We start from the raw sequence: 12,905 nt of genomic DNA, 5'->3' as shown, positions 1-12,905 counted from the left end.
TTGTTGAAATTAAGGGTCACGTGGTCCGCCAGCCTCATACATTGCAATGTCGTGCTGTGACGTGCACGAAAACCAAACTGACTTGCGTTGAGCAAACCTCTTTCTTCAATGTGTTTACGGAGGAATTTCAAAATTACTTGTTCGAATAGTTTTCCTGTCGTGGACAGGAGGCTGATCGGACGTAAATTTTGCGGAAATTTCGGGTCTTTACCCGGTTTAGGTAAAGTTATTATTTTTGCTTCCTTCCAAGTATTTGGAAAGTGAGAGAGCCGAAAACAGTGATTGAATAAGTGAGTTAGGTGAACCAATGGTCTCCTTGGAAGGTGCCTGAGGCATTCATTTGGGATGCCGTCAATTCCACAGGCCTTTTCTAATTTCAGGGATTTTATTAATTTCTGAACGACACATGGTCTGATCCTTAGAGGGGGATTTTCATCCACGGCTTCCAGCAGAGCTTGTACTCTAGCCTCCACCCGCTCTTCATGGTTTTCATCGCACAAGTCTTGTGGCGTAAACTGAATTTCCAAACAGTTGGCAATTTCGTTGGCTTTTTCAAAGGGATGAAATTTTAAGCCAGCAGAACCATGAATAGCAGTTGGTGCCCTTGGTCCGTCTCTCTGAAGGAGAGATTTCGCAATGGGCCATATACACTGAGGTGTGACTTCAGCGTTACTTATTTTTGTTTCCCACCGTTCAAGTGCCTTTTTACGGGTCATTCGCCTGATTGATTTGGTGACCCAATTGACTGCCGTTTTACACGCTGGATCCCTGGTTTCTTGCCACAGTTTTCGTAGCCTCTGTTTATATTTTATCAAACGATCTAGACCAGGAAGATCGTTGTTTATGTCCGAAAGTGTAACTTTACTTGTCGACAGCCTATATGCCGAAGCAATAGAGGCTGCAAAGTCGCGTGCCGCTTTATCGGCTTCTACCCCCGAATTAATTTCTAGTTTAGGTGATATTAATTCAGAAGCGAGGCTTTGAAACCGCTCCCAATCTGTAAATTTTTCAATGGGTTCCGAAAGATTCCTAATTTTAACGTGATCCAGTATGTGGAATACTTTTGGTAGGTGATCTGAGTCCAAAATATCAGAGACGATGACATCTGACACTCTGATATTTTTGTGAACCACAATGTCTAGCACGTCACCATTTCCCGCAGGGGAATAATGAGTGGGACACTGTGGTGCTGAAATTTCGAAATCACTCCTATCAAATAAATCAACGAGTTTCAAGCCTGAGGGGTTTGAAACTCTGCTATTCCAAAATGGGTTCTTAGCATTCAGATCACCTGCCAAAATAGACTTACGTCTGAAGCTTAAGAGCTCAGTGATGTCAGCATCACTCCAGGCTTTGCCTGGAGATTTGTAAACAGCTGCAAGCAGCTCTTCGCTGTTACCGATTGGTATGCAGACCCCTGTCGCTTCTATTAAAGTCGATTGCGACTGGGCCATGCGAATATAAGGAGAGAGACGGCCGGACTAGACGTCCTGAGCGAACCAATCAGATAAGAAGAATGGAAAAGAATGTGGAGTCCTTCTGCTTACTTCTTTTGATTCCCTGAGGCCTCCTAGTACGGCAATCCCTCTCTCTCTCTCTTGTACGTATGAGGAAGATAGGGAATATTTAGTGTAGATTTTACTTCCGCAGGTGATTGACGGGTGGCTGACATTTGTTCTGTGCCAAGAACGTCAAAGCAGATCCACCCACTCATGTGAGATGTTCTTTTTAGGGGTCGTGAATGGAAGTTTCGACATTACAGCCTTTATAGACTTCTGAGATTTGGGAGAGAAGGTAAACTGTAGCAGGTTATATCTCTCGCAGGGAGAGCCATTCCTTTCGTGGAAATTCTAGCCCAGTTTCTGGCGCTACGGAACACGAGGTTACCTTTCAGTAAGCCCTTTAGTTGCCGTTGCCATTGTAAAGGTTAGTACCATAGGAGGCTGCTTTAGCTGCCTAGCTGGATGGCTCCTACTGTTGCTGACCCTCAATGGTGTCGTCACGGTCTTCTCCGTGGTCAGCCTTCATTTTAGTTGACATGCGGATAGCGCAGTCGGTATAACAACTGTCTACGGGCTAGGCGACTGAGGGGTTTGAGTTCGAGTCCCAGTGGGGTAAAGAATTTTCATTTCTCCATATCGTCCAAACCGGCTCTGGTGTCCACCCGACCTCCTATCCAATGGGTACCGGGGGCAAAGCGACCGGGGCGTCAACCTGGCCACTCACCTCCAACTATTGTCGAGATCAAGAAAATGTGGGTTTATACATCTAATCCCCTATACGCCTTCATGGCGTAGTGCTTTATTGGTTAAATACAGGAACAACTTTACCTTTAACTTATGGAGCGAAGAACTTCCACAATTGGGAGTTTCTGTCTACTGTTATGGCTGCTGTTGCTTATTTCTCGCCTCTTTTGTCGGATTCGCCTGAAGGTTTCTGCATTCATCTTGTCTTCTCGTGGAATTCCTCTTTGGATGGAGGTGCAGTAATGGTGGTCTTGGCTGTCTTCCCTTTTGCAGCGCTCTGTTTGAGGTCTGCCGTCAAGTCATGTAGCACCTCTGAGTACAGTTGCTTTCTTTTCAGTATCTAGTAGAGATCCCTGAATCCTCCTGGTCTCCGCCATGTTAACAACATTTCTAACAATTTCCTCAACTACTGTTGCGGCCGTTGCCTAGCAATGGGCTAGGCAGTGTTACGTGTTATCCCAGTCGTTACCACAAAACGGACAATATTTAAATAGTTATGTCACACTATATTGCGAGACAACTGTTCAAAGTGACTATTTTTTTTATTGCTAGTGGGGTGGGACTAAGCCCCTTGTACTTCGGCCACTTCTGGCCTATTGTACCAGCACAATATGATAGATGATGGTGATTGTGGAGCAATTGGTGGAGTGAAAATTGGCAGGGGAACCGAAGTACTCGAAGAAAACCTTCCCCAGCACCACTTTGTCCACCATAAATCCCACTTGACCAAACCCGGGATCGAAACCCGGGCCGTCGCAGTGGGAAGCCAGCGACTAACCGCTTGAGCTATGGCGCGACCCCTTCAAAGTGACTAAGTTACGGATACGGAGGCACATAAACTTCACCGGAAAGTTGGCACGCCTTACCGTAGTATATAAAATTTCCAGCAGTGGTCTCTGCAGTTTGTCAGGCTTCTTTGCGGTCGAATCTTAAACAGATTTATAATAAACCACAAAATGAATTATGCAAAAGAGTGCAGAGCTGATACATCCGGGGCACTGTGATACGCAGTATCGGAATAAACAGGTAAGCGATACTTCAATGGCAGGCCTTGCAATCCGTCAATATGAATATCAATCAAGATGACCGACTAATTATATGCAAAGAGCTATCGTATACAGTGGCAAACTATGCATATATCATATATATATATTTTTTTTTGCAGAAATGTAACCAATCGATTATAATATATGTAGAAAATCTTTTTGTGTCCTTACTTTTTTTTCTTGGGGTGAGTCCATTTGGTATGTAAGTAAAGTAAAGTAAAGCTATCCCTGTAACAGGCCGTAAAGGCCTATAGGGTTATGAGACGTTGAGGGTTCCACTTTATCTAGACAATCGGATCAAAGATGGCGGTAAGGTTGTCAGCCTTACGCGCCGGCCGCGCTTCACTCCCCAGGAAAATTATTTAATTAATTCTTGGTACTCATTTCTGTTAGAGGCTGTGTCAACCCAAGGGCCATAGTGAGGTTGGAAGAATTAGATCAATTGAAAAATCCAATGACCTCATCGGGACTTGAACCCGCTACCTTCTGGCTTGTACCATAGTGCCTCAACCAACTACGCTACCGTGTGCCCCTTCCATTTGGTATGTCGGCCACTATTTGGTGTATTGTACCAGCCCCAGATGATAGATGATGATGAATATGCAGCAGGTGGTTAAGTGAGAATTGGCAGGGGAAACCAAAGTACTCGGGGAAAACCTGCCCCAGCTGAACTTTTTCCAAAACAAATCCCACATTACCTAACCCGGGCTCGAACCCGGGCTACCGCAGTGGCAAGTCGGCGACTAACTGCCTGAGCCATAGCACTGCCTTATGATCTTAGTAGGTTTTTCTTACGGAGCAATGTCAGAAAATCGGAATTTCTATGCGACTTTTTAGATAAAGTTTTCAATGTCGTATTTAACAAAATCAGCCCAGTTAGTTAGGCGCTGATACTGTCTCACAAACTCACAGGCACTTCCGACTTCAAAGTAAGCTGACCTCTCTTTTACTTTCTAAATATGGAGATAAATACATGGGGAAGCGTGGGTAGGATACAGAAGGGATTGGAAATACAACGCCTAAGAAGACGTCCGTCCAAGTACGACAAATACGATAATGATGATGATGATGATTATTACAAAATATTGTATCTTGCCTTAAGTCATGTGCATGACATTGACCTCAAATTCAGTAGATCACTTTGTCTAATAACCATACCTTCCAGTCCTTGTAGAAGTCGACATTTTGATCAGCCTTCATTCTCCGTATCAGTAACTTCGATTGGAACACCAAGTCCCTGTTCATTGCTATAGGCTCTGCCACATTGAACTTGGAGTCGTTCATGAAGCCCAGAGAATCTCCCAAAGAATAGCCCACAAGTTTAGGATTAAACTCTTTAAGAATATTCGGCAGAGTCAAGTATTTCCGCCACGTCGATTCTCCGCCTGGGACAAAAGAAAAGCATCACGTGTCCAGTCAGAAGTTTAACTGTAAGCTTCGCGTAGAACTTATCAAAGCTAAGGGCTACCTTTGGTCTTTTTCACGTAACATTGACAGTCACTTTGTAATTACTGATGTACACTGCTGTAAACGCTGTGTATAATAATTTTGCAATATATGCCAAACGAAAAAGAAAAACCCATCATGTAGTGTTTAGGCAGCGAAACATGCATTCAATCTGTTGGCAGTTCTCCAAACCCTTTTTTTCTGATTATAAGATTATAACGAGTTACGAAAACAGGCATAGTGCTGAGGCTTCTGGTAATGGATTCAGTTTCGTTTTAAAGCGTTCTTTACATGTGAAACAGGAACATCAACTTAGAGGTAGCGTCTGTCCATCTCTTTGTCTCTCTGTATGTGATCTAGTGCTCACAACTTCGGGCAAATTTTCTAAAATTGGAAACTTTAACTAAATGTTATTGAGAAATTCCTTCTTCCAACCAAACTGATCAGCAATGAAGCTTGGTTTACAGAGGATCATAAATGGACTCCTCTTTCTCTCCCTAAACTGTTTCGCAGAAATTGTTGAAATTCTGTACAGATGAATTTTCATAATAGTTGTTGGACAGCTGCAATTTTCAGCCATGCTGATGCATAATTGGAACTAGTCTGCATGAAACCATACATGAAATTATCCATATTTCTTGTAAACATTCGGACACATTTTGCTTCCCAAATCGTCATTGCTGCTACTGATTACGCAATTTTGGTAACGTCCATTTCTAACGTCATAGGGTTCGAGATTTCTCTATCTTGGTACTTTTAACTTCGACACCAGCAATATTATTACCATTGTGTGTGAATTTGCGGGGTGAGAACAACCCACCCCCAGTCAATACAGTGACTTGAAATGTTGCATTACAGCTGAAAACTTATATATACGAGTATAAATTCTCTGGAAGGAGACAAAACAAATTTTTATTTGTAATGACGTTAACTGACGAATAACTAATTTTGTTATACGTGTGTTATAAATATATTTGTTATTAATAATTGTTGCATAAAGTTATACTATAATCGGAATTTACAATACAGCGGAAAGTAAATGCAAAATTATTTCCGTGCTTAATTAATTAAGTAACACGCGAAGAAGACGCATGAGAAGTGGAGGTATAGCTCCATCATTCTGGCCATCGGTACTATATGGTGGTGAGTGATCAGCTTCATGCCCCGTCCTCCTTAAACCCAGAGAAAAACTCCAGGTATTCATTTGATATGAGGTTGGGTGGACAGTAGAGCCGGTCTGGACATCGTGAAGGAGAGAAAAGTCTCTTTTCCCCTTCGGGAACCGAGCTCCTGGCCGTCTGGCCCGTGGCCACTCGCTATACTGACTGACCTATCTCAACTCCAAAATGCACCAAATCAGAGTGAAAGTTGTAATGCTTGTTACTGTAACAAGTTTCAGTTCAGAACTGAAAGAAGGTAGAGGAGTCTGAATATCGTAAAGCCGTGTTTCGTGGTTGGCAGGGACAAATGAAGTTAGAGATGACCATCCCCTGCACAAGGAACTAGAAAGAATAGTGTAGGAAAAGACCGACATGAACTTCGGAGGGTTTTCCGGTTCGAAAGGCCGAGGAAACACACGTACACGTTTAATAAAGGCAGACAGTTCTCTAGATTCTAAGAGCATGGGCCTGGAATACAGCAGTAAAACCAGATCTGTTAGCTCAGATATAACCTGGTCTTTTAATGAAGATTAATTTCATTGTCAGTGGTTTATGCTGCATTCACAATTCTCAGCTCATGGAAGATCAGAATTTGGGACGTGATTAAAATATTTCTTCTGAACATGTTTCACGTAACAACTACAGTGACACTGACAGTGACAGTGACCAGTATCAACAAAAAACAATTACGCAATCACTTGCTTAAACGCCGATTAAATATTATAAGAGTAAATAAGTACAGAAATTCAAGTGAGTCGAAGTGACGCGGTTCTGAGTACTGCCGAAACACGCCCATTTTGTGATCCTCTATTTAATGGAGTTAATGTTGCTTCATTCTCAATAATTCACTGCACTGGAAGCATTTAATGTAGAATTCTGAAATCTTCTATTCGTGGCTGGTCAGGCTGTTAGTTGCTTGCCTCTGCGACCGTCAGTTTCCCTATGCGCCTGCGTACTGAGACATTAATGAGTCGGCTTTTTCACGTTCATAGTCAGGAAACAAAGATTTTGTCTATCCTCCGCAGCGTTCAGAACGGTTATGGGGTCCACCCAACCCCTGTGTCCATTGGGTAAATGGGGCTCTACCCTTGAGGGTACAGTGTGAATATCTTCACTCCCAAGTAGTGCCAAGGTTAATATGCTTGGAAATATACCTCCAGTCTCCAATCCATCTTCATAGTGCTCTGCTTAATTAAGCATAGACTAATTTGCCCTTACTTGGCCCACTTAAGGTGTTATTGGTGTTTGGTTGGTGTCAGGTATTCATTTTATCATTCAGTTTCTTGGTGGGCGAGTTTGTTTTGCCCTTCTCACCGATGGCGAAAGACAAGCCCCTGTTCTCCACATAAGCTTGCATCATATTGAGAGAGGCTGCCCCGTTTCCGGCAGTGATGCTGTCGCCCATTGCGCCCACTACGTCAATATCTCCGGGGCGGAGTTTGTGCACAGTAGTGGGGCGTATGGGGGACCTCGCTCCGGGCGATCCGGGCCCGGTATTGCAGGGGAACGGAGTTCCTCCCGGAATGGGCTCTTGGAATTTTGCACCCTGAAAACAGTATTCTGGTTTTATATCCCTGTTAAGGTAAACGGTAAAGCTATTCCTGTAACAGGCCGTGAAGTCCCTTGTGAGACTTCATGTCTCCCACATTATCCAGACAATCGGCTCACAGATGTAAAGTTGTCAGCCTTACTCCCCGGCCGCACTTTGATAAACCGTTACCGCATTTAATCTTGCTACAATCAGGCAAGAAAAGAAATCGAAGCCTTATTTTGAGCCGTGCTTCAGAACAATTGTGTCATACAGCAGCTATATCGGCCGGCGTAGCTCAGTCAGTACAGTGACCAGGTTACGGGCTTGGAGACTGTTCCCAGCCGTTACAGAGACTATCTTGTTCACATTCATATCACCCAGACCGGCTCCGCCCACCCAGCCCCCTATGCAGAGCTACCCAAGGGAGATTATTCCCACTGAAGTAAAAGGAGTGGGGTGTGAAATCGATCATTCACCTCCATCTAATGTACAGGCATTGTCCTTAATTAATTAAGCACGAGGACAACTTTAATTATATTTTGGTCTTTATGCCGGTCAAAGTCAGTAGACTGCTCGTTCCTACGTGCTGATCTGTCTCTGTAGGTCAGGAACTGCCCGTAACCTAGATCTCTGCGCGTCGTGGATAAGGGCGGGTCTTCGGCGCAGGTCACTGTGAATACTCGGACTGACTGTGGGTCCGCTCATGAACCTGTCCTTGTGGCCAACGTGAATCGGCCTTGACTCACCCATACGGAATGAGCAGGTCCTAAATCTGTAATCATTCATTTCTGCGTTAGAACGAGATTTCTTGACAGATGTAGACACATTTTTCAAAATAAATGGACTGAACAGATGTTACAGCACTGCTAACACAGAAAATTAACAATTCTAAATGCAGTCCGCATTGTCAAAACTTGCTTCACTAGATTTCAGTCCGAGTTGTCCTCCTACATCTGTCTTCGTCTTGTACGACAGCTGCACCCCCCCCCCGCCCATAGGCGGCAGGAGGTCGTAAAACTTTCTTCAAAGGAACTGCCGAAAATGTCAATCGCCTACTTATGTATATCAATTTATAAAGAAAGGTAACATCAAATTGTAAGCATAAAATATAATATAAACGTGTCTTAAATAATAAAGGTCACGCGGTAGCGTGGTTCGTTGAGCCGGAAGGTCGTCGGTTTGAATTCCGATGAAGTCACAGAATTTTTCAATTGACCTAATCCTTTCAGCCGCACTATGGCCCTGGCGACTACTCAGCCTCTAACAGAAATGAGTACCAGGAATCTTCCTGGGTGGTAAAGGATGGCTGACACGTAAGGCTGACATCCTCACCGCCATCTATGAGCCGACTGTCTAAAGAAAATTTGGGGGCCTCGATGTCTCACAACCCTATGGGTCTTCACGGCCTGTTGTTTATCTTAAACAATAATGTTCCTCGTCAATTCTTTCTTCAAATGATGGAATAAATCTGCTTTCCTGGAGATAGAAGGCTTTGTCTCAGAAATACCCAAAATATAAGGTGTGTTTATAATGTAACGACTTTAATAATATTCTGATTTAGTTGTGGCTTACATTTCGCTTTAGAGGTGCAGCATCCTTAATGGCCGACAGCAGCAATTTCCTTAATTGTTCATATGCACGATTCGTTTGTGGTAATGGCCTGATCTCTCTCGCTGTACATGACTGCATGAAGCAAAGACACACAGCTACCACGGAACAAACCACCGATGAGGTCTTTCTCATTCTGAAATGAACATTGCATGACACATTTCTGTATAAAAACTCAGGTATGAGTTACCATACATAATAGTGAGGTAGGCACATACAAGCGTAGATAACATAAGATTAGGTTAGGTTGATTAGGCCGATTTCAAGGAAGATGAGGTGGACAGGGCATGTAACACGAATGGGGAAGAAGAGGAATAAATATAGGATATTGGTTGGAAAGCCAGAAGGAAAGAGACCACTGGGAAGACAAAGGCGTAAGTGGGCGGACAATATTAAAATGGATATTAGAGAGATAGGATGGGATGGATTAGATTGATCTGGCTCAGGATAGGGACCAGTGGAGGGCTCTTGTGAACACGAGAATGAATTTTTGGGTTCCATAAAATGCTGGGAAATTCTTGAGTAGCTACAGATTTGGCTGTTCCTCAAGAAGGGCTCAGTTCCATAAGTAAGATTACACTGATTAGGCTGAGTATCTAGATAGATTAGACTGATTAGACAGACAGTTTTTCGGGAACGAATACTCTTCAGTCAGTTCTGTCTGTTCCTGATTCCTTTCTATAAACCGAAAAAGCTCAGTAAAAAGACACCCCAATCGGGGGAGGAGCTTTATTTTGTTCGTAACTTCCATCCGGGCCCTCAGATGTACGCAACCTTTTATCCAGTAATTTAGTGGGGGATGGAGTCCAGCTGGGTCCACTCGGTACAGCGGCCACTGTTTGGCCTATTGTACCTGCCCCGGGTTATTATGAAGTACTCGGAGAAAACCCGTCCCAGCGCCACTTTGTCCACCACAAATCCCACTTGACCAGACCCGGGATCGAACCCGGGCCGCCGCGGTGGGAAGCCAGCGACTAACCGCTTGAGCTATGGCGCGGCCTTTTATTCGGTATCTACCAGGAACTATTTTGCAGCAGGTAGAGCTGCTGGATCACCCAGACTGACCTCTAGCTCACCTTCAGGTGTACTGAAACCACGAAGAATTTCCGTGGTGCGGTCTCTTCCATACTTCTGTCAAGCTGTTACGTTCCCGCTTCCGGCCTATTCCCTCATTCTCCCACTTGTCAAGTTATTCTCCTCATGGAGATAACCAAGTGATAACGTTCGCTAGAAGAGTCGTTTTGGGCTGAGAAAGGCAGCAGAGACAAAGACCTCCCGAGGGCCCTCGTCCTCTATGTTCGACTTCTTTCCGAGACCTCCATTAAAGATGCATTCAGTTTAATCGCCACTCCATCTATATCCCTTCATGGCGTGGTGCTTAGTACATTTACCACGCTCTTCCCATGCCATTTAGGAGGTCCAGAATTCAATTATGGGCCCCAAAATTAATTTTCCTGAGCGAGATTACTCATAATATTCCTGACTCTATCCACGCAAATGCCGAAAGAGTACTTATACCTGCCTCACGACCGCCCACTTCTACCTCTACTGTTTCAAACTAATACTGGTATATTAAGTTCTTTACTATTTTTTCTGTAAATATGTAAATACATAATAGTTACATGGCCGATCACAGTGGCGGCGCGGTCTAAGGCATGAACTGTCTTCATTCGCTCGAACATTTGGATCGTGGGTTCGAATTTCACTCGAGACCTGGATGTATGTCTGTGTTTATAATGTTTTTGTGTTGTCGTTTGTTGGTAGCGGTCTTGCGACGGGCTGATCCCCCGTTTAAGGAATCCTACCGACTATGTTATGATTAAAAAACTGAAGTGAAAGAAAGCGTTTCACATATGCCCTATGCTCCAAATTGGGAGCAACAAGACAGAGAGAGAAGTTACATGTGGAGAAGAGAGGCGAAGCCAATCTTCATATTTCTATATACATACATAGGCTGCTGAGTTATGGAAAGTATGCTTTTGTACACTTGGCTTTTACAAACTTATTTAAGAGCAATAAGTGTCCTTGTTACTTTTTCCATTTCATTCCAGTGATTGTCAATTTGTCTTCCGCGTACATTATGTTCTTATTAATAATTATGGAAAATTAAGGTAAAGGTATAGTTATGCTTGGGATTAGTTAATTAAGCACAAGCCATGAAGACGAATGAGGAAGTGGATTTGTAGCTCCACCATTCTTTAACTTGAGCACTACATGAAGCAGAGTGGTCACCTTCACGCCCCTACTGCTTTACCCCCGGGGAAACAAATTTGCTGCCCCTTGTATAGGAGCCGGTGTGAACCTTATGGACCAGAAGAAACTCTCTTGTCCACACTAGGATTAGAGCAACGCTCCTCCGTCATGTATTCTGCTAGTCGCCCCACCGACTAAGCTAACCTGGCTACCGAGTGAAATTAAGTTCTCCATGTTAAATGGTTTCCTTGTCACTACGGTATTGTCAGATTGTGGCTGGAGGAGACGGCCTCTAGGTGTGAAGAATAACTGCGAATATATTAAGTAATCAGTCGCTGACACCCGATAAGGGGTGGTCCTCCAGCTTGGGGTTGGGCGTGGGGCTAACAACTCCTCATCACAAATATAAGCCTGTTACAAAATATCACATAATGCCTCGATCTGGCTCAGGATATGGGTAAGTGGATGGCTCTTGTGAACACGGTAATGAACCTTCGGGTCCCATTAAATGCTGGGAAGTTCCTGAGCAGCTGCACAATTGGTGGCATTTCAAGAAGGGCTCAGATCCATGAGTGAGTGATTCATTGCGTTGTGTATTTAGATATTAACAGAATTCGAGAATTGCGGAGTTTGTAGCAGGCCTATATAATAAAAAAATTTAAATTATATACGTACATGTTCTTGGTTTGCTACAATTTAATGTGTTTTTTTTTTCGATAATGACAGTCAAACATTAAAGCGAACTTCACATGTACCTACGAATCCGCCCATATTTATGAGAATAAATTGTGCACTCTTTGACAGATATTAAGATATTCATTTGTATTTTATGATTTCTTGTAAATGACGTTTAAACCTACAACTTTTCACAGGGACACCGAGTCATTTGGCTAATGTCATAACATTTTGGCTGAGTTCAAGAGAGTCTCGTTTCGAAAAAGAACTGGGGCACACACTATCCTTAATGATTTTCCTCAGTCCGTCTAGACGAGTGCCAGGAGAGTATCTAGATTATGTCACGATCGTCTCCTTCCATATCCTTTCCAATTCATGATTCAGTGTCAGATATTCGACGCCATACAGACGTAGCCTGCTGCACTAATAGCATTCTTATGTTGACTGCAGAAGAACAGATAATACCTACAACGGTAACTGACACGACATACTCACCTCGCCTTGTGCCTTGCGAGCAATGGCGTTCACTGTGACTGCAGATGTGATCTGGTATTTAAATGAAATATTCGATGATATAAGAAGAGATCGATAGGAAACTGACCTTGACGTTAATCTGAAACACAAACCGATTTACCTTCATCCAATATAATTCTGCTGCCAAGGATATTGCAAAAATTACGTTACAACGTTAAAAATTAAATGTCAAGTTAGGAATGACCGACGCTTTAAAGTTTGGCCCCATTTCATAAATGGGCTGTACGCGAGAAGGAAAATATTTGCATAAAAGAATAATTCTAGCAAGTAATTGAGGATGTTACATAAGGATAAACTTCATAATTTACATAGCCCTGCCCAGTATATGGAAGCCGTAGCAGGGATGCAGCAAAAAGAAGCATTTCGTTGGCTTTATTTAACCTTGAATATATGATTTTTATAATTTAATAGTACATATTTACATATTTCCTTTACATGCCGCCCTTGATTTTTGTTTAAATGAAGT

General features: G+C 43.2%; 1 protein-coding gene across 1 annotated transcript in view; it reads right to left on the bottom strand.

Moving 5' to 3' along the window:
• Positions 1 to 7,303, bottom strand: part of LOC111875532 (phospholipase B1, membrane-associated) — a 19,081-nt gene extending 11,778 nt beyond the window's left edge. The window contains exons 1-2 of the mRNA XM_033755854.1: positions 7,213 to 7,303; positions 4,451 to 4,677 (exon numbers count right to left, since the gene is read on the bottom strand). Coding sequence (XP_033611745.1) covers positions 4,451 to 4,677; positions 7,213 to 7,303 — 318 coding nt within the window. The remainder of the gene's footprint in view (positions 1 to 4,450; positions 4,678 to 7,212) is intronic.
• Positions 7,304 to 12,905: the final 5,602 nt, after the last annotated feature.

Source organism: Cryptotermes secundus, unplaced genomic scaffold, assembly GCF_002891405.2.
Source record: "Cryptotermes secundus unplaced genomic scaffold, Csec_1.0 scaffold468, whole genome shotgun sequence".
NCBI lineage: Eukaryota > Metazoa > Arthropoda > Insecta > Blattodea > Kalotermitidae > Cryptotermes > Cryptotermes secundus.
The sequence above is the reverse complement of the archived record's forward strand: the minus strand, read 5'-3'. Positions and strand labels throughout refer to the sequence as shown.